The sequence below is a fragment of the Heloderma suspectum genome, chromosome 5 (assembly GCF_057233095.1).
Source record: "Heloderma suspectum isolate Gila_16-S chromosome 5, 16-S_ref, whole genome shotgun sequence".
Classification (NCBI taxonomy): domain Eukaryota; kingdom Metazoa; phylum Chordata; class Lepidosauria; order Squamata; family Helodermatidae; genus Heloderma; species Heloderma suspectum.
The window spans coordinates 134,662,961-134,685,381 of record NC_139462.1 but is presented as its reverse complement, the minus strand read 5'-3'; the positions used below and the strand labels follow the sequence as shown (position 1 = coordinate 134,685,381).

Here is a 22,421-nt window from a genome sequence, read left to right as displayed (position 1 = left end):
TGTTTCTTAAGATGCTAAGCCATTGATTAGAAATTTGGTTTATTTATTGTATAGTGCTGAGCTTTAGGTTTGTTGTTATTAATTTAGCCAGGTAATAGAAAGGCTTGGAAAATTGTAAAAGGTCTTCCTACCTATTACTAAAGTCAGATTTTATTCCCTACAGGTGATCACAACACTACCCACTTTCATATTAGGGACAGAAGAAAAATAGAATATGAACATTCTACTAGAAGCTTTGTAAAGAACGCCACCTTGGGTTCCTTAAGGAGGAAAAAAGGCGGGATATAAATGTAATAAATAAAATAAGAAAGAAAGAAAGAAAGAAAGAAAGAAAGGGGGAAATATATAAACTCTGTGGTTTCCATGTGGATTTAGTAACTACATTTTAGTTATAAGGTAAAGCAACTTCTCTTTCCTTATCCGCATAATTGAAAAAAAAACCACCCAACCACAGTCAAATTTACCTTTTCCCTTTCTTTGAACTCAGTTAGATATTTGTAGAGCTACATTTTCCTGGTTATAAAATCAGAATAACTTCATCTCCAATAAACACCATAAATTAAAAGGGTATTCAGCAAATAATTCTAACATGAGATATCTACAACTCAAAGAATCCACTGCTTGGAGACCATAACAAATTTTAATGTGCATTTTTACAGAGAAAACAGAGGGTCACATTGCCATCTGCAAGGGCTCAGACCAGTGAAAAGTGAATGCATGGATTACAAAATCCCACATAGTACTGAATTACAAATTAAAATGAACGCTTGGCTGAAAAGGGAACAGAGATGTCAGTTGGTGGCACCACATTGAGATAATATTCAAAACTGGCTTGCAGGATGGACCATAGAATGTATATTCTGAAGTTATATCACACATGTAAGCAATTTACAGAATTTAAGTTAGGTTTGCATATACAGGAGTTGCAAAATTGGAGAAAACACATCAAAATAGAGAACACGCACAAATAAAATATGTATTTATAGAAACCTTCAAGTGCTCCACAGGGGTCGGCCAGGGCCAGCAATTGCCACCATCAAACAGGAAAGAAAGCAAGAAACAATAATGAGAGGGGGGAAATCAAATGAAAGAAGAATGCCCAAGGGGCTCCAACACTTTCTTGCATGTCTTCCAGAAATATAGTCCTCTTGTATAATTAGCAGCTTTGAATTTTTGTCAGATTTGCCACCTAGAAAAGAAATACTTTCAAAACATAACTCTGTTTCCATCCATTGCCACAGAGAAGTTGCTCTTTGCATCTTGTATGTTGGACAGGTTTTGAGCAGGCATTTGGGAGGGGAGAGTTTGGGCTCTTTCCCCCCTTCTGCTTAGAGCGGTGCTTTTCCAAGTATAAGAACAAACGTCCAGTTTGATAATACTAAAAAACTGTAGTGAACCTCTGGATAGTCAAGGGAATTCAACACTTCTCTTTGTTGAATCAAAAAGAAAAAAGAAGAAAGAAAACGTGGTCGTCAAGTTGAACAATGTTCGATTACACCACTCGAGTTCCCCGCAAAGAAAAGACCAGCGATACATTCCAAAGAAAGTAAGAAATGAAGAGACTATGTGCTAGCCTCTTCTCTCCTTTTGAAAATGTTGTTTCATGTTTTGTTTTGTTTTTGTGTGTGTGTCCTGAAGAAGGTGCTCCTTTGTGTAGAGAGTTAGAGTACATTGGGTGCAGGGTGGTGGTTGGAAGTTAGGGTCAACTTTGCTGTCCGCTCCGTAGGTTTTACAGGCGATTTGCTCTTTGCTTTAAGAAGAGAAAGTGATATTGGAAAAAGTCAGCACTTTTTAGATTAAAGCAAAGCACCCTTCACAAAGCCACAAACAAGAAGCAGGACAGAAAGTCCATGGCTTGTAGCTATCCTCGCACCTGCGGAAGAAGTTATAAGATATTCGCTCATCTTGCAGATTTCCAATGCTCCTTTATAAGGCTGTTTAAACATATACATTTATATACTTAATTAGCTTGCCAGCTTGGCTCTTGTGCCCATGACTTTCTCGGCATGCACTGCAAATAACAACACATACAAAGTATTTCAGTCCCACGGAGGTGCTGCATTTGGTTTTCTTGTATCTCTCTCTCTCTCTTTTTCCAACAGAGTAATCGAATTACCATATGGCAAGAGGAACAAATTGAACCACCTTTCACCTCAAAGCATTTGTTACAGAAGAATCTGTAAAGTCACTTCATAAGGGCAACATCAGCTACTAACAGAGCAAGCCCTGACAAAGCAACCCCTTCTTGACTAGAAAAGACTTACTGCAGAAATGAAGCAGATGCTAAAGCAACCCATGCAGCTGCACAACCGGTGACCCATCAAGCCAAACACAGTACAGCAGTGAGTGAGCTGTGGCCTGCTGTGTCCTTGACACCCCCCACTCCTGCTTTTGTCTCCCCACACAGGCTGAGAAAACAGGAGCTTTATCCAGCCCCTCGGGAGCCAGCGTATATGGCTGGTGGGCTGTGTTTGGCTAGGTGAGATACAAGTTGTGCTGTCCTACACTGAAATTGTCTATTTAAAAAAGGTAGTGCATCAGCCCCAGCCCCAGCCCCTAAAAAGAGGATATGTTCAAAGATTAGAGACGTGAAGGCCTGGAAAAAAATTGCTGGAAAAAGTCCCTGGAAAAGAAGGGGCTTTTTTTCTGTGGGTTTCCCCCCAGGCCTTCACATCTCTGTCAAAGATATGTGTGGTTTATGTATTCATAATCAGATTAGGTGCCTCCCTGCCCCATTAAAATACCCTTGAAATGGTGGGAGGAGGTCTATATCTCACTGGCAGAGCGCAAGAACCCAAATTCAATCCCCGCCAGCATAGGCTTGGGTAGCAAGGCCAGGAAAGGTCTTCAAGCTGCCCATGACTGTAGAGAGCCACCATCAGCCAGAGTAGGCAATCCAGGGCAAAATAGCCTAACTTGGTATTAGACAGCGGCAAGTGTTTATAAAACAAAGTGAACCTCTATCTCAGAGATGACTAACTTCTCCTTCAGGCCTACAAAATGTATGGACTACCAGGGATTCAGTAAACTGTTTTGCCATCCACCAGTGGGACTGCAAAAATAGAGGTGGGGGCACGCCTAGCAGGCCACCATACATGGCTGGTGAGCTGTGTTCAGCATAGTACAAGATGGAGGTGCAATTAGGCCCAATAAGAACAATGGGCTTCAGGATACCCAATTCCATATTGGGCTGGGTTCGTGCTCTTTCGGATAGTACTGTCTGAGAACTACTCTTATATATTATGGACATATTATTTGCTAGCTCCAGGAAGCATTAATATGCCAGATTTGGGGATAACAATGTACAAGATATTTTCTGTCGGCAAAAATATGCATGTTTAGTGAACGATATCATTAAAACACGTAATGAAAAGGAAATCAGAGAATAAGAAATCTTAAAAGTTTCAAAGAAATCTGAAGGATGGAGGGGCCCATTAGGTCCATTTTCGTTTTTGCTTTGATCTTATTGCTCTGATCCGGAACACCGTGAGCGCACTGCCCTCTGCAGATAAGAATGACATGACATGTAGAAACTATGCATGGGGAAGGAGTGAGGCTGTGACACTGGCCCCATCCCTGACTGCGTGCACACTGCCAGCTCTGCCTTTCCCAATGTCCACATGCTGAGCACAGACTTCTGCACAGGAGCGCTGCCTCAAGTTCGGCAGAGACAAATGTGTGCAGGCGCTCCATGCAATCAAGACCCCTGCACACTTAGAACACCAAAATGCACGGAATGCATGTTCAGCTGCTCATGCAGACGCTGAGGGGTGGAACAGCCCTGAGGTTCCAACCCATTTGTCATGCGTACCTTCGAGGTGTGACTGACACTGCCTGGGAATCAGACTTCCTGCACTGAGAAGGGGGTTGGACTCGACAGTCTTGTAGACCCTTTCCAACCCCATGAGTCTATGATCTGCCAAAGGCACTTTCCTCTATTCAGCTATTGAAAAAACCCAAGTGCTTTTGGTCTCCTGCATTAGGGTCTGTGTTCCTTGACAGCTGCACACCTATTTGTCCTGAGGTTTGGGTCACTCACTGGCAGTGCTATAAACTGACACTTAAACATATTGTTGAATGAAAGCAGAACCATCTTTCCCCAAGGATGACTATAGTTGCATAGCCAAGAACAACTAATATGCACAGTCAAGACTGCACCTTGACTGGGATCACACTTTTCCCCAGTCTCAAGTCAAGACTGATTGAAGGCGGTTTGGGGCAGCCATATTCCCAGCACACATACACAGTTTGTTTAGGTTGTGCTAGACCTATTCTCAATTTCATCCTAAATCATGTTTGACAAGGCATGTGCAAATTAAGGCAGACCAGAAGTTTGAAGGAAAAACAACTCAAGGAAATTTCTCGATGAAATGGTTGAGATCACTTTCAATATATAGCTTACTCTACTAGATAGGGGGTTTTTTTTGTTTTTTGTTTTAATCTTACACAGGTCTCCATGAAAAAATCAATTTTTAAAAAATCTACTAGTAGAAAATGAATTTTCTCTCTAGGAAGGAAGTTTTTGGTCTTTATGGTTTGGAAGTATACCCTCCAGTCAATGTCTGAACAAGGGTTCCGAGAGCAAAACGAGTGTGTCTTGCATGGTTATGTCTCTCCCTCTTGCTAGGACTTCTTGTTCTCCCTTTTGCTATTATGTCCAGTCATATTCCATTATCTTCACCCATCAACTGCCCTCATGTTGCTCTCACTGCCATCTGAGATGAGAGAGGCTCCAGTGATTTTGTTTCTGGTATCTGTGACACAACATGATCACGTGGGTGACCATACTGAATACAAGTATGCATCCCTTTGCAGATGTTGAGGGGGTGCAGCCAGTAGTGCACAGAACATCAGGGTTGGACCAGTGGTGTAGTCCCACTCCCCCTTATCCATGCAGATCTTGTAAGCATGGATATTGTCTGCATTGTGCTATAAGTTGTGCACAAAACTAAGGAGTGGGAAGGAAGGAAGGAAGGAAGGAAAGAAGGAAAGAAGGAAAGAAGGAAAGAAGGAAAGAAAGAGATGTTTGTCCTCCAAAAACTCTTCAGAGTGTTCCTATTGTTACAGAGGATCTCACACATGTAGGAGTCAGTCACTTTGGAAGGGGAGCACGTTGTGTCTCTTTGCTGGGAATTTATTTACATATAGGTATTTTTTTTTTGTGGAGAGAGCTTAAATCTTTGCATACCGACTGAGAAAATAATATTCACTGCATTCTAGTTAAAGTGGGGGAGGAGGATACAATAACAACACAGAGTCTTCATGGTTATGAGACCTTCACATTACATGCAGAAAAGTGGATGGGCTTTCAAAACATAGCTTACTTACACCCACTCTTCCCCTCCCACACTCCTGATTGCCACTTTTTCTGATATGGAAAACAATTAACAACACCCTTACTAGCACAAGACTCCAAAGAGCCTTATTAGCTGTCAGTAGTACTTCACATTCATGTTGTTTCAGTGCCATTAGGCACTCCTTAGTTCCCCTGGCAGCCTGGCTGCTGTTTCTCCTTAGTGCTCTTTTCCTTCTCTTCCTTTGCCTCCTACTCCTCAGCTTCACTTTCCCACAGTGCTGTTGAATCTGAATTCACTGCAGCAACCCAAAGGATTTTTATGAGCATCTGTGACATCAGGCATATGTCACAGATATCGCCATAACCAAAAGCCAGTGCAGGAAAATGAGGTCAGGAGTTGTGAGGATGAAGAAGACAGAAAAGGACACTGAGAGGAACAGTGTAAAAAACAACAACCCTCCAATGGGAGTATGTTTTCAACGAGTTCTGAAACAGCACAGAAAAAAATGAGCAGCATGTTCAACACCCTTGAAAAAAAAAAAACCCTTAAAGGGCACTAGTTTTGTGCACACAGGATAGCCCTATGTATGCATTTATCCCCAGAGGTTACTTGCACCTACTCCCTCATAAATCCTCACTTACCTCTAGTGAGTGCTTAATTTCTAAAATGGGATATGTTGGAATTCACGTCTTCCTAGAAGTATTACACTCTGCCATGGACTCCTCTACCTCTTAGCTCAGATGTGGGTGGACATGTTGTGGTTACTCAGTGATGGGGGCAGGGAGTCTGCATTTAAAAAGCCCCTTCACACATACACACTCATATGTATGTATTCCTGGACAAAGCCCAGTTGCTGAGAGCATGTTCTGAGGAGATCATTCAGAACCTAGTGCAAACTGTAGCTGCCCATTCATTCATAGGGGCTGTGCATATATTCCGACCAAGTTACGCTGGCTGCTAATGTACTTCCACGCACAAGTCAAGGTGCTGGTCACCACTTTAGCAGTGCAATCCCAAACAAGTCTACTCAGAAGTGAGTCCCACTGAGTTCAATGGGGATTACCCTCAGGTAAACAGGTACTGGATTACAGCCTTACAGACTTTAAACATTCTGGACTTTTCATACCTTAGGGAACACCTTCTCCCATTACTGTTTCCCTCTTTGCCAAGGCAATCTCAGCAGAGTTCCTCAGTCACAGGAGTCCTCTCGGAGGGTCCCTTGAACCATGGCCTTTTCTGTGGTGGTGCCAAAAAAACTGTGGAACTGTTTCCCCCTGGAAGCATGGCAAGCTATGTCCTTAATATAGTTACAGATGCCATATAGTTGAGCTGAGAACTGGGTCTAGCACCTACACGTGGGTGTTGTACAGGCACGTGCCACAATTTCTATCATGGCAGTGGTGACAGAAACTGTCACAAAGTTATGGTGGTGGTGGCATGTCACAAGCCCCCGGCTACCTCGCAGGTACCCCAGGTGGTCATGTGGATGCTGCTTTATACGTCAACCAGCCCTCATACTGAATATGTTCTGGGCCAAGACTTAGTGTTCCAAACTTCCTGGTAATTGCTGGCACTCTGTACCTATCCATGGGGCAGCCACCAATGCTTTCTCACAAAAATGTCTGTCCTGGCACCTTAAAAGCACAATATTGGGCTACATAAATCTTGCCTCCATTCTGTTGTTCTCAGCTTAGCTACAAGAACTAAGCAGTTACCAAAAACCAAATGCTCCCGGCAAAATTAAAGAATTCCTGAGCACGATGTGGAATGTTATTCCCCCAGCAGAACTAACAGCTTGTCAAAAATCTGATCTAAATATAAAAAAGCAATTGATGTCTGGAGACTGGGTATAAGCTATATAACTCACTCATCTTCAACTGAGTAAGTATGCTTTTCTGAATTTAATTTAGCCTAAATATTATAAGAACTGGTGTTTTGAAAATTAATTATTGTCATAGATGTTTCCTCTGGGTTGGATCCAGGACCTGCCTTCTGCTGACAGAAGGGCTCTGCTCATGGAAGGGGGCTCTGCCTGATTTTGGAGGATCCTGCCACGCCACAGCTCACCCCATTTGGCAGGGGTCCCCTGACTCTCTGTGCAGCATTTTCAGGGGCTGGAGAGACTGCTGTGGGGAAGAGAGGGTGGGAAAGTCTCCCTCTACCTACTCCACTGCACAAGCCCAAATCTGGATCCAGCCCTTTCCTTTCATTCCCCCCCCCCATAATTTATTTCTATGCTAATAATAATAATAATAACTATAAAACTGAAAAGAATCTTTACAATTTGCTCAATCTCTCACTTTTACCAAGCACATGCTCAGGGCCGGTGTTAGAGATTGGCACCATGGGGCACTTGCTGAGGGCCCACCCCCTCAAGAGGGGCCTTTAGGCACGTCAGGGCCAGCCAGCCTGGCTTGCTTGCCTATCACTGTCTGGAAGCGTGTGAGGAGGCATAGACAGGGCCAGGTGATGTGGGGCTGCCATGCCTCTTGGTGGTGACAGGGGACAGCAACCATGTGCCCCCACAAGCCTGGAACAGACTCTGAAGGGGTTTGCTTGAGAGGAGGAAGAGGTGTGTGACCACCGGAGCCCCGCCAGCTTCAAAATGCTGCATATCAGGCAGCTGGGAGACAAAGGCAAGGAGCAGAGTGTGAAAGCAGCCCTTGAGCTCTCTTGGATCTGTCTATCTGTCTATTTATCTAGTCCCACTGAGAAAGGGAATGAAAGGAGAAGGGTGATATACAGAGATACTGAAAAGTCAAGAGGGATCCATCGCTTTTGGGTAAGTCATGTCCTGGCTTACGCTGAGATTTAAAGGTGCCCCAGGGCAGACATGAGACATGAAATCAAAGGAATCATCTAAGAGTAACACAAAAGTGATTGGGCACTCCTATGTGTCTCTCCCCCCCCCACACACACAAAGGGTAACAGAATAAGAAGGAATTCCTGCTCTAACTCAGGACTTAAGTGTGAAACTTCATTTTTTAAAGGGTTTTTTAGCTTGCCCCACCAAGGAATATGCAGTTCATTATCCCTATATTGTAGCTTGAGTCCTTCACACTGGGCTTTTATCCTGCGATTGAGATTGCTCCTTCACGGACGTTTGCGGGCTCTTTACATGACTCCATGACCCTCCTGCACTAAATGCCCTTTGTTCCATTTTCAAATAGATCGCAGATAATGAGCTATCAAATTACCCCGTTGCGTTCCGCTTGAGTTCCCTCCGTGAAAAGAGGAAAAGCGGCAAGAAGAGGAGTGAGATCAACGGAAGATAATGGAAGACTCAGATATAGGGAGGAGGAGGGGGGAAGGGGAGGGGGGGAAAGGAAGCACGTGAAAAAGGGAGTCTCTGTGATTCTGCATTTAAAACGGAAGCAGAGAGCCCTGTTTTCAATGCAGGATTTAGGCTGGTGTAGAGATGCCAAAGGCTCTGTGGCTAGGGGAAGAGTAGCTTGTGACAGCGCTGAAGTATAGTTCACACTGAATACTGTAAATGGGGAGTTGGGCTGAGACAGTGGATTACAAACAACACTGAAGTGCTGTCCAGTGGCATTATACCCCTACCGGACGTTGAGCAGATGCTGAGGTAATCGCATGCAGTTACCCTGCAGTTTTGTCCAGTGCTGTTACCCTTGTGTTGCAGGTTAGAAGTTGTACGGCTGTGCTGAGAGAAACACATTGCACTATAGCCCACAGCCCACTTTTAATATTGCAGGCGGAGGGCAGGACTGAGGCTAGTTTGCATTCCAGGCCAAATTCCCCCATACAAAACACCCCTCAGGTCGCTTCAATTGACCCCTCAGACCTCCTGCCAAGTCAAATCCAGCTTCCAATTGCATGCGGAAAACTCACACTCCATTGACTGGATGCTTAAGGGTTACGCTTTTCAAAATGAAATAAATAAAATTGGCGAGGTAAGGCCCATTTTTAAAAGCACACACACTCTTGTCTTTGCTGCTACTTTTTGTGGGGGGCACCTGCTGTCCAATCACAGGTACGGTAAATCTTCGTATACTCTCCCCCGCCAATCACCAGGGGGGAAATTTTTGAAAAGTCTATTGAAAGCGTAAAATAAGGTAAGGTATGTCTGCCTCTGCTTGCTTATATATATATATATATACACACACACACACACACATACACACACACGTGTGTGTGTGTGTGTGTGTGTGTGTAAGTAAATAGAGGGAGAGAGAGTTAGGGCGGAGGGGGGGAGGCACTGGGAAGAAATTGTCACAAGGAGGGGAAAGGAGAGCCAAAGAAAGAAGTGAAAGGACACTGAAGAGTAGACATCATGCAAAAGTAAGCATAGGGTTTCACATCCAGTGCAAAGGGGCCCCCCTGACACTTGGTTGCCCAAGGGTCCAGAAGAACCTTGAGCTGGCCCTGCAAATTCTGAACAACAAATTACATTTGTGTTTTAAATGTGAGAAGTTTACCCTTAATTTTGGACATCTGAAAAAAAAATGCTTCAGAGATTTGTGGGGGAGGCTGTGGCGCGGGGGGGGGGGGAGAACCTCTTGATTGTTTTGATTTTGGCTTCAAATATGAAATTGCATAAGCTGCCATGCTGTCAGATATGAATTATGAATACAATTTTATCTGTCAGATAAAACTTGCTATTACATGTTGACAATCAAATATGGTTAAATATGAGGTAGCAGTGAGTGTCTTCAAAGCTTATAAGAGGTTTTCGAATGAGAAGTTCAGTAATGGTGAAGCAACTTCCCCACAATACGGCCTGCTGACCATTCCTGTTTTCTGCTGTGCGTGCCCAGCCACTGGTGAATGCTGGGCATGTTCTTCAAGTGGACACTGAGTTTACAGTGGACAATCATGATGTCCAGTTGTGCCGCGGAGCAGCTATCTTTAAAAAATACCCCAGAATTCTCATGTGGAAAATATTTCCTGGGGTTAGAAAGTGTGAAAACCATTCTGATACATCCTTGTGTATCAGCTATCAGTAGTGTCAAACCCTATCTGAATATATTTTATGGGTTGGATCCAGAAGACATTAACCACGCTTTAGTGACTAACTGCGACTGTTTTCAATACTAGTCAGTAGTCAGAGAAATCTGGAAAATATTTGACATCAAAATTCACAAAGGATAATTTTATGGAATGTTTTGCCATATATTCTTCACTTGCTGAAACTCCCTGTTGTGATACTTAGGAAGCCCACTGCTCTAGAAGTAAGCACAGTAGCTTCCATTTGCCACAGCAGCCTAGAGATAAAAATGTGAAAGACCCACTGCTCCATATGTTGAAACACCTCTAGCTGAAAAATGGCACGTTTTGTCAATTTCCCACCAGAACCCACCCACAGTAAGCTTTTATTTTTTAAAAAATAAAGCAGATTTTCTCATAATCTCTCTCAAGCAGACTGGACATGGACAAGGGAATCAAACTGGATCCTCCGAGTACAATGTAATTTCTTCCAGAGGTGGGATTCTGTACGGTTCCACTGGAATCTGTGTGGCTATTTCAGCACAAACCAGTTATAAATTGACACTTCCTAGGTACTTCTTTGGTTTTCTGCTTGCGAACGTGGAGGATTTATAACATACTTTTTTGTTCAGGTCGTTCACTCTTCCTTGTATTAATTGTCACTAATGTATTTGTCAATGTTTAATAATTGTTAATGTCGCAAAGTACTCAGGAGCTATACTAGCGGTACATGGTCATTTATTTATTATTATTTTTACATCTACGTCCCTACATTTTTTTATAAAACATATTTGCATTTGAAACAAATGTAGTGAGGGACCAAGTCCCAAGGGGACTATAGTGCACACCCTGACATGTCAGAAACTGCTATGTTCGATTGTGCTAGCAGAACCCGGTAAATAAAGAGCCTTGAATGCAATGTGAAGTGAAGATAAACCACAAACGTACTATATTTTGGTTACATTGGGTGGGAAAAGAATGCAGTATAGCTCTCATCTAAGGACAAATCATGTTGTAATTAAATTGTTATCATAATGGCGAGATATAATTGCCACTTAGGTGTATAGAACTGCCACTTACATTTGCCCTGCAGTCCTAACCATTTATACCAGTGGAACTCAAAATCTCTTTAGTGTCACTGCAACATCATAGGTATGTGTCACTGAGCAGAAGAACTTAATAAGATAAGAATTGCCCTGCTCTGCCAGGCCAAATATTCAACTAGTCCAGCTGTCTAACTCCAACAGCAGTCAGCAGCCAACCAGATTGCCCTAGGGAAGCCTTCGTCAACCTGGTGGCCTCAAGATGTTTTGGGCTCCAGAATTCCAAAACATTTGGAGGGCACCAGATTGGGAAAGGCTGCTCTAGGAAGCTCCATGAGCAAGGTGATGACATCTGATATCCAGTGGTACACCTCTCACTGCAGACAGGCCCATCCTCCAAAAGCCTGGATAATCCTTTTTAAAAGCCATCAGAGCTAATAGCTGTCACTACATCTTGTGGCAGTGAATTGCAATAGTTGATTACATGTTGTGTGGAGAAGTCTTGCCTGGAACTACTGCCAAAACAGTTCTAGTCTTATTATTATGAGTGAGGGAGAAAAACATTCTCTCTTCATTCTCTCTGTATCATTCATAATTCTATAAAGTTCCCATTTAGTCTCCTCCTTTAGGCCTCTGGTTTCTGAAAACCTCAAATGTGATTTAGCTTTTCCTTGTAATCGTGAGGAGTTTATAAATCGGAAGCGTGCCAGTATAACCAGGGTTTGAGGCAAGTGCTGAAGGCGCTTGAGTGTCAGTAACCTTTGAACTACCCCTGACATGCAGCGAACAAACACACAGGTGATTTAGTGGGGTAGGTAAGCAGGGAAGGTTGTCACCACCTATGGCTCCTTCACACCGGGCTTTTATCCTGCAATTGAGATTGCTCCTTCACAGAGGTTTGCGGGCTCTTTACATGATGCAGTTACCCTGCCGTGACCCTCCTGCACTAAATGCCCTTTGTTTTAAATAGATCGCAGGTAATGAGCTATCAAATTACCCCGTTGTGTTCCTCTTCAGTTTCCTCCGTGAAAAGAATTAAAGTAGCAAGAAGAGGCACCAGATCAATGACAGATAATGGAAGACTCAGATAAAGGGCGAAGGAGGGGGGAAGGGGAAGGGAAGTGCATGTAAAGGGAGCCAGTTGTGACCCTGCATTTAAAACGGAAGCAGAAAGCCCCATTTTAAATGCAGGATTTCAGGCTGCTGTAGAAATGCCTTTAGGCTGTGCAATTAAGGCAGGAGGGGGCAACTTGTGGCCCTCCTGATGTTTTGGTCTACAGCTCCCATCATCCCTCACCATTGGCCATGAGCTGATGGGAGTTGTAGGCCAAAAAAATCTGGAGGGCCACAAGTTGCCCACCCCTGACCTTCGGGGTGCCACAAAAGAACTAGGTTCAAAATGTAACAGTTTGGGCTTCTGTGTGTGCAGGAGAAGGGCTTGCTTTCTTAGGAAAGGGATGGGGTAGAGAAGCAGAAACCGGGGGAATGGGAAAGGGCCGCAGCCTGGAAGCGGATCTGTGAGGGCTCGTGAAGCACTCAGAGGTGGAGCAGAAGATCCTTGTTAGTAGTTTGGAAACAACAGTAGCTCTGGGAAGGTTGCCACACACAGTGACTCTGTGGGGAAAGCTCTGGAAAGGAGGGCCTAACTACCATACAGCTATATAACTATATAACTACCATATATACATACATACATACATATAGCAGTATGGTAGTTAGGCCCTCCTTTCCAGAGCTTTTCCCACAGAGTCACTGTGTGTGGCAACCTTCCCAGAGCTACTGTTGTTTCCAAACTACTAACAAGGATCTTCTGCTCCACCTCTGAGTGCTTCACGAGCCCTCACAGATCTGCTTCCAGGCTGCGGCCCTTTCCCATTCCCCCGGTTTCTGCTTCTCCACCCCATCCCTTTTCCTAAGGAAGCAAGCCCTTCTCCCTAAGTCAGAGAGATGGGTCACAGCGGGAGTGTTGGGAAATGTAGTCCCTAGACTCCACAGTCACAGTACATCAGCCTTCCCCAACCTGATCCCCTCCAGATGGGTTGAACTCCAACTCCCAGCATCCCCCAGTTAGGAAGGCTGCATTACACAGTGACTGGTATGGTCTGTCCACATCTGCTGGTACAGCAAGTCTGACAGACAGACAGACCGACCAATGATCAATGTGAGGTATTTTTTTTCACACTCTAGATGCTCTTCCCCAACCTGGTCCCCTCCAGATGCTTTGGACTACAACCTTGCTGGTCTACAACCATGATAAAACTGATTGATTGATTGATCGATTGGACTACAACTCCCAGCATTCCTGACTACTGGCCACAGGGGCTGGGGATTATGGGAGTTGTCGTCCAACATATTTGGGAGGCGCCGGATTAGGGAAGGCTGCTCTAGTGTGACCGTGCAATGGCTCCTATTGTGAGCCTACACAGGTGAAGAACTGAAGTGTCAGTGTATGCCACATTTCTCAACAGCTCCCATTTAATTCTATGGGGCAAAATAAATGACCTGCATTGGCAAGACTGTTGCCCACACAGTCTCCACCAGAACTGCGGCCCTGAGATTACCCCTTTACTCTCTTCAAGTTTAGTGAATGGCTGCCATTCATTCCTTTTTGAAAAAAAGAATTCATTTATTACTACATTTACATGCATCTCACTTTTTTTCCTCCAAGGAACCCAAAGCAGCTTACATGATCTTCCTCTCCATTTTATCATCACAAAATCCCAGTGAGGTAGCTTAGGTTGAGAGTCAAGTCACCCAGTGAGCTTCTTGGCCAATTGGGGACTTGAACCCAGATCTCCTAAGTCCCAGTCCAGTACTCTAACCACTACACCACATTGGCTCTCTCACTGCTATGGAAAGAATAAAGCACTGCAGTTGGGTATATCTTTGTAGTTTCTTCCCCATGTTATATTGGGTTACCTAGGCTACATTGAGAGGGACCCCAGTGGAGGAGGAGTGCAAAATATCTTTGTGAACAAGACTGCCTAGAGCTATACTGCTGCCTGCCCTTATACATAGATCGTTGCAATGCATAGTCACATCCTCCACGGTTCTCCACCTGAGGTGGTGGGGTCAGCTCAAGCCTCATTTCAACACATGGTCAGTCGACCAATGTGGCTGCCCTGGACAATGGCCATGGGAGATGGGAAGCAGCTGTGACAGAGGATTTATCAAAGTGAATGTTGAGAGCACCAAGTCGCAGAGTGGAATGTTAGCCAGACATTAAGGCAGGGATGGGCAACATGCTGCCCATATGCAGCCTGCGCTGCCCCCACTGCCCCCAAATGCAGCCTGCATGCAGCTCACATGCAGCCTGCACTTCCCCCACTGCCCCCAAATTCATTTTTTAAAAAAGTAAGCATGCTAGCTGGAAATTATAGGAGTTGCAGTCCAACAGATCTGGAGGCTGCCAGGTTGGGGAAGGATTCTCTACACTTTCCTTTCCCCCCTCTGTCTCACTTGCTGAGTTGACTATTGTTCTGTCCTCCACATGCCCCCTTGATCCTCTTCTGGTTCCTGGTTGCCATCTCCCCCACCATTATACCTCCTCTCTTCTACATAATCAGCCTCCCTCTGTACAAGTTCCATTAAAATTATGGAACTTGTTATGCAAGTATATGGCTAAGGGGAAAAAGTGAACCGTCGGAATCACACAAAGCAGGGGTATTGAACTTCAGGCCTGTGGGCCAAATCCAGCCCACCTGGGGGTCCAAATACAACCCAGATGGTCACACCCCCTTCCTCTGGCTCCAATCATTGACCACCAAACATTTTGTGGTTTTCCGGCTTTTGAGCAGTTTTTTCCCCCCTATTCGAAAATATTGACATGCCCCTCCTAAGGCTGAATTACTGGCAGTAACAGCTTTAAGCTAAGATATCCAGATATTTTTGGAATATTGCCCCCAGCCCCTTTTGCATTGAGCCCCACCTACCACTGGAATGTGGCCACTGAGAGCTTCTCGGAAATTGGATTTGGCCCTCAGACTGAAAAAGGTTCAACAACCCTGATTTAGAAACTAATGTTCTGGGTGAATATTTATGCAGTGGTCTCTGTGTGTGTGGAGGGTGTGTGTGTGTGTGTGTGTGTGTGTGGATTCCCTCTTACTATTAATGGTTAACTTCTCATTATTATGTGTTTCACTTATTTTGTGTGAGGTTTTATTGTCTTTGGATACAAAAAACAAAATAACAACTGCTGAAGTTTGTGTGTTTCTTTTGAAAAAAATGTAACCTCTACAATTTGCTTCTTGAATTCTAGAATGCTACTAGTGGGAAGAGGGTCAATGCAGCCACTTTACTACTTTAATCTATTGAATAATATTTGCTTTAAAGCAAATTAAATCTGGTTGTCCTTGTTCTGCATTTTGGTGGGGTCTGTGAGCTTTCTCTGTGTTTCACTTGATCTGGACTCACTTTCCATTTGGATGAAACCTACCCATATGTTTTCTAAGACGGAGCTGATTTTGTTGTACAAGCGCAGAGAGAAACTGCATAAATCTTAGAACATAATAAAATGCATTATTTCCATTTTCCCTTGAAGTTCATAAGGATCTTTTGCCAAAGCACGATCCTCCAAATTTGCCTCAAGTGTTGCTTCTTTCAAATTTCAGGACAACTGAACTCTAGAGATTTCTGATATTGTTAAGAATTAAGTCAGAAAAGTCAACTCATAATGACTTTTGTGGGCCATTTCAGTAAAGAAAAGTATTTGATATGATGGTAGGGAATGGCAGATGAACTCAGGTCATGATTGTTCCTCTAGAGTGATATTGCTCGAGGCCTGCCTGAACCATGCTGAGTATTACCTTCACTCACCAACAGTCCAACTGAAGATAAGGTCAATAATATTATATCAAGCAACTCCAAGCTCATTTTTTTGTCTAAAACAGTTTTTCCAGAGAGGAACATCTCAAATCTATCCAGCTGGAAAGTTGAGTGATCTGCTGAAATGCATCACCATCCACATGTCAGTAGGGATGGGGGAGAATTTCTCCCCGAAACTTTGGGGGGCCAAGTGCCAACGCATTCGGCCCCCCGAAATCGGCGGTGAAATTCTCCGCCACTCCCCCCCCCCGGGATGGGACTTACCTCCTCTGAATGTCTCTCCTGGCGGCGGGTCCCGGCGGCGGTTCGGCGGGCTTTCGTCCGGGGGCGGGGGCAGCAGCCGGTCTTTCGACCGGCTGCCACCGCCGCCATTACAGCTGAATTAAAAAAAAAAAACCCGTGATAGGCTACGTAACGATTAACATAGCCTATCACGGCTAGATCTGCAAAGTCAGCCGTGATAGGCTACGTAAATCGTCACGTAGCCTATCACGGGTGACTTTGAAAAAAAAAAAAAAGCGCGTATGGAAATGGCGGCGGCGGCAGCGTTGCCCTTATTTTCGCCGTAGTCTACGTAAATCTTTACATAGACTAGATGTGTCAAACTAAGGAACGCTAATGGCGGTGCCCATGGGCCGCTGCCATTTGCGTACGTGCTTTTTTTTTTTTTCAAAGTCACCCGTGATAGGCTACGTGACGATTTACGTAGTCTATCACGGCTGACTTTGAAAATCTAGCCGTGATAGGCTGCATAAATCATTACGTAGCCTATCATGGGGCTTTTTTTTTTCTTTTGAAGTTCGCAGCCGGGGAGACAGGGCGCTTCTCCCCGGCCTGAATTTCGGCCGGGCGAGGCGGGAAGCGTCCCCCCTGGCCTGAATTTCAGCCGGGCGAGGCGGGAAGCCTCCCCCCCCGGCCTGAATTTCGGGGGGAGAAGCGAAGCGCCTCCCCCCCACCGCGAAGCAAGCTGCGAGACCAGGTAAGTGACTTTCGTACATCCCTACATGTCAGACCCTCGCAGACCAGCTCACTCCCTAGACCGCAATGTTGCAGAGAAAGCTTGTGCAGTGCAACACAATGCATCACTTTGAAACCAGGCAGCTTCAGCTGAGCCAGTCCCCACAAAAGCCACTGTATTTCACCCTCAACCCACCCCACTGCCTGCTCCTAATAATCACTAGACAATCTGACACAGAGGAGAATTCAGGCATCTCTACACCAGCCTACAATCCTGCATTTAAAAAATGCTTTCTGCTTCCATTTTAAATGCAGGAATCAAACAACTCCCTTTTTCACGTGCGTCCTTTCCCCCCACCCCTTCCCCCTCCTTCTCCCCGTATCTGAGTCTTCCATTATCTTTCATTGATCTCGCTCCTCTTTTTGCTGCTTTTCCTCTTTTTATGGAGGAAACTGAAGTGGAACACAATGGGGTAATTTGATAGCTCATTATCTGTGATCTATTTAAAAATGGAACAAAGGGCATTTAGTGCAGGAGATGCCTTGAATGATCACGCCATCATGTAAAGAGCACACAAACTTCCATGAAGGACCAATCTCAATCGCAAGATAAAAGCGCTGTGTGAAGGAGCCCTTCCTATCTGACCCCTTACAGTGTACTGATGTTCAGGAAGTCCTTGGCTGTAAACATAACTCTTACTCATCTACTCCTGAACAGTGGAGGCTGGTGGCTGTGATGTCAGTGGGACAGTGAATCCGCTCCAGGTTTCAATCAGAACTAGTCAGAACTCTAAAGGAGCACCTTGGATAGTTCCTTTAGAGTTCTGACTTGTTTTGACTGAAACCTGGAGCAGATTCGCCGTCCCACTGGCTGCTGGAATCACAGCCACCACCAGCCTCCAATGCTGCTAAGGGATAATTTTATTAGAGTTCAAGATGATGCCATCTGCCATTTGCTTCTCCTTGCTCTTTGATATCCTGTTTTATTATACCTTCAACCACTGACATTTAAACTGTAACTTCCTTAAAGCAGGCATCTATCATTTCTATAGAGCAATGTGTTCAGTGAAGGCACTATATAATCATTGTCTAACATCCTTTCCTGAGTTACAGCAAAAGGTTGGGTAATTAAAAGGATTCAGTTGGTCGCACATGTTTAAAAGAAGCATCTTGCTTAATTTGTCCTGGCTTCTCACTATGATTTTGCCTGAAGTGCTACCTGATGGGAGGCAGAGACTTGACACAAGAACTGAATGGTGCTCAGGGGCTGTGAATATTTTTCTTGAATGAGAAATTTATCTGCAGGGGTGGTGTGTGAGATCTCTGGTCTGAGAGATCTTTGGTCTTGTTCGTGCGAAACAGCAGTTTGCAGTTTGAATCTGAGAGGCAGAAAGAGTTGTAAATCAGCTGAAACAGCATCCTTAGGGGATAGTCGCTCTCTCTGGGGACCTGATGCAGAATTTGTGGCTGTGTTGTCTGTTTACAGGAATCATTTTTTTTTCTCCACGACATCGCTTGTATATTTGTAAATACAGCAAGTATTGCAAAGATACCGTAAGTCTCCAGTGCTCTTTCATTAATAAACAAAACAAAAACACTCTCATATTGCTTATATTAAAACTAACCCCTATAGTGCTTCCCTTGAAACTTTGTACCACTTGTAAGTCCATGATATAAATCCATGAATAAAATAAAAGTGGTGCATCTGCTATGTAGCCCTGAATCAAGAAAGCTTTTAAAGCTCCCGGTGGGCATTAATAGAATCATGCATGTCCGCAAAGTTAGGTCCAAGTAGACATTACTTTAAATGCTATATCTTTTAAGCTATATCAGATATGTGGATTTTTTAATTAACACTGGGGGGTGGGGGTGATCCTGATTGGAATCACAGTTTGCAGGGAAAGAAGGTTTAATCCTTCCTCCCCCAGTACAATCCTGGGGGGAAAAACCCCACTGCACAGCAAATAGGAATAAATAAATAAATAAATAAATAAATAAATAAAACACATCCCATTGGTGCCAATACTATACTGGGGTGACATTTTTTCGGGACTGAAGTGGGGGAATATTAATCTGGATCACTGCCCCAGCACCCAACTTCCTGCACTTAGTTTTATTAATTTGTAAACCCTGATATAGCTACAGGTGATGCATTTAAAGTAACATGTAGCTAGGTCTGGAAGTATATTCCTCAGCACCACATCCTGAATTTGGCTTGCTTTTGTAAAATAGCCAAGATAAACTTTAACTTGCACATTCAACTTATCAGAACATGTATTGTTGCTGGGTGATTTACAGTTTTGGAAAACCATGTTTTCCTCCATCCAGACCCTTCTTCTATTTTCCCTTCTGTTCCTAGGCTGCCTCTCAAACCCCATCTTAATATTACTGCAGAGCAGCATCTGGACTGTTCCATACAGCCACGTTTTCCACAGCTTTCATCACTGCAAATGAAACAATTTAGGAAACACTCATTTGACTATCATTCAACACTATGTAGTATCTGAAAGAAGAATCTACATTTCAGTTCAAATGCACTTACAAACCAGGCATTGCCATTATTAAGGCCTGATCCAAGCCTGAATAACTTTTTATCCATGAGTAAGATGGTCATATCACAAAGGGGATTACAGATGGCCATTTGCCAAAATGAAATGTACCACAGTGTGCATATCTGTAACCATTTGGTAAGCTGATGGTCCTTCCAAGTGATGAAAAGAATAATAAAGTAATATACTTAGCATTTATACAGCACTTTTGAGTGTTCCAAGCACTTCTCTTAATGTGGCCTTTACAAGAATTCTGTAAGGTAAGTCAGGATTATTATCCCCATATTGTCAATGGAGGGTTGAGTGGGAGAAAGTGTGCTTTACCTAAGAGGTCACCTAGTGAGATCATGGCAAAGACACCATGATTCATAGCTCAACCTCTTAGCCACTATGCTTCACCAGCACACCCTACATCCATACCCAAGCAAAAATCTGAGGAATTTAAAGAGTGGTAGAATTCTTCTCTCCATTTGGCAGGATGATACAAAAGACCGGCTTACCAAGTGGTTTCCTGCAGGTAAACAGACAGGACGTCTGCACTAATCCAGTGCCAAAACAACAGAATGAATTGAATTGAAATACATTCAATTATGATTTGGGAAGTGATACTTATTCTTAAAAGACTGACATATTTCAAAATATAAGAGGTCTTCTTCCACTGTGTCTTTCCTTTCTCCCTTCATCTTTTTCAAACAAGAATTGATTTTTTTTTCTCCATTTGTTGTGCTGCATCTCTAGAGACATTCTAACTGTAAATAAGATGGTCATTGCTAAAAAAAAAAAAGTATTGAGAACAGATGTCACAATTTCTGGCCCACTACGCCAAATTCAGTCCACCAGCCAAGTATGGTGGCCCACCGGGAGCTTGCTAAACCTGGTTTTGTTGCCTTCCTGAGGCTTGAAAAACAAGCAGACTGTCAAGCACTAGGCTGGTGAGCAGTCTTCAGCTTGGTGAGTCACAAGATGTGCACCGTTGGCTCTACAGCAGGAGTGCAGAACCTCAGGCTCAGGGGCCAAAACTGAACTACGTGGACTCCCGATCCAGCTCTCTGATCCCAGATGGCCATGCCCCATTCTCCAGGCCCCACCCCCTTTCCCTTGACCACCAATCATTTGGAAGTTTTGTGCAGTTCCCCCCGCCCCATTCTAAAAGGTTGACATGCCTCTCCTAAGGCTTTGCTATGGGCACTAAGAGCTTTATATGAAAATATGCTGGCATTTTTGGCCTTCCCCACCACTAGAACATGGCTCCCTGGGAGCTTTTCCGAAATAGAATTCAGCCCTTGAGCGGAAAGAGTTTCAGCACCCCTGCTGTACTCAAGGTAAATGGAGACAAAGAAATTCTATTCTCCATTAAAAAAAAAAATATGGTAGAATAAAAGTAGCACCTTTGGATATAATTCCTCTTGTTTGGGGCTTGATATTTACTACTGTTCTCAATGACAATCTTTGTTCAGGACCTTGAGATGTGCCATCTTGCAATAGGTTTGAACAAGGTCTGCACAGATTGTGGCCAATCAAGCCATGCAGGCTAGGTGCTTGACAAGCCGTGTCCTCTGCCCTGTTCTTGCAATCGTCAGAAGGCATCAAAAGCAGGAGATTTATCAAGCCCCCTCGATGGATTGCCAGATATGGCGCATTGGCTGCATTTGACTTGGTGGATAACAAGCTGTGCAGGCCTAGTCGAAGCTAAGGCAGCGGACCATGCCAAAGCCTGCGGAGCGTTTGCTTTTGTTTTGCATGGCCAGGAGGATGAAGTGTACCAGAACTATGGATTTTTGTGTAGTCTGCTTTCCTAGCTGCTTTGGATGTAAGGCAGGAGAAAGCATTACTTTTTCACAAGTAACAGTGTTTTCTCCCTTTTGCTTTGAGTTTGGATCATGTCCCCAAGGTCATTAGCAGTAAAATCCTTCAAGTGCTCAAAACGGGTTCTCATACCTGATTGTGGGCTTTGTTTGGGGATTTTGGCATCTACTGGAGGGCTGGAGGTGGGGCGCATTCGCTGACTGGCAGAGTTATGGATGCTACTGGGGATGGCTGCTGAGATGTTCTTGCGAGGTTTATCCTGTAGCCACATTGGGGAAGCTTCGAAGGCCTGCATTCTTCGGGAGTGGCTGTTGGCATTGACTTTGAGATAAGCCTGGGCTTTGTATTCCTGAAGGTCTCCGTAATTGGCGTCCGTCACCCTGCACTCATACAACCCTTCATCCTTTTTCCTGACTTTGGAGATCTGCAGCTTGTGGGAAATGTCGTTCCCTTGTACTTTCACTGTCTGAAAAATTTCCAGAAACAACATATCACATCAGACATTGCCATCAGCAGACACCCAATTATCCTCTAGCAAAGGAACAACTGTGGGGAGCTCACGTCCTCTCATCCTACCAGAAAGAACACTCTGCTCCAACTGCCAGTTGCTCTGGGACTGGGTAGCCAGGTGTCCTCCAGAGGACAGTCCTCTATTTGAAGGAATGCCAGAGAACCATCCTCCGTTTGAAGGCATCCTCTATCCAGTCCCAAGTCCATTTTAATGATAATGAACCATAATAACTGTCGCCCATCAACATTTAGCAACTAGGTATTAGTGACATGTGATGAGTTTTAACTGATCCTGGATTTGTTTTATGGTTTGGCTGATTGCTCAAAGTTGTTTTTAGATAAATGTTGTCTTTGCGTTACACTGTCTGTTTGTGTGTTTCCTTTATATTTAAATTTTGCATATTGTATTTTTAATGTTTTAACCTTTGTAAGCCACCCAGAGAACTTCGGCTGTGGGGTGGTATAGAAACAACAACAACAACAACAAC

At 44.1% G+C, this 22,421-nt stretch overlaps 1 protein-coding gene across 4 annotated transcripts in view; it reads right to left on the bottom strand.

The window, feature by feature from the left end:
* Positions 1-623: 623 nt before the first annotated feature.
* Positions 624-22,421, bottom strand: part of VSTM2A (V-set and transmembrane domain containing 2A) — a 53,789-nt gene continuing 31,991 nt past the window's right edge. For all 4 annotated transcript variants that reach the window (XM_084860392.1, XM_084860391.1, XM_084860390.1 and 1 more), the window contains exons 4-5: positions 21,556-21,889; positions 624-1,750 (exon numbers count right to left, since the gene is read on the bottom strand). In XM_084860392.1, coding sequence (XP_084716518.1) covers positions 1,662-1,750; positions 21,556-21,889 — 423 coding nt within the window. In that variant the 3' untranslated portion in view covers positions 624-1,661. The remainder of the gene's footprint in view (positions 1,751-21,555; positions 21,890-22,421) is intronic.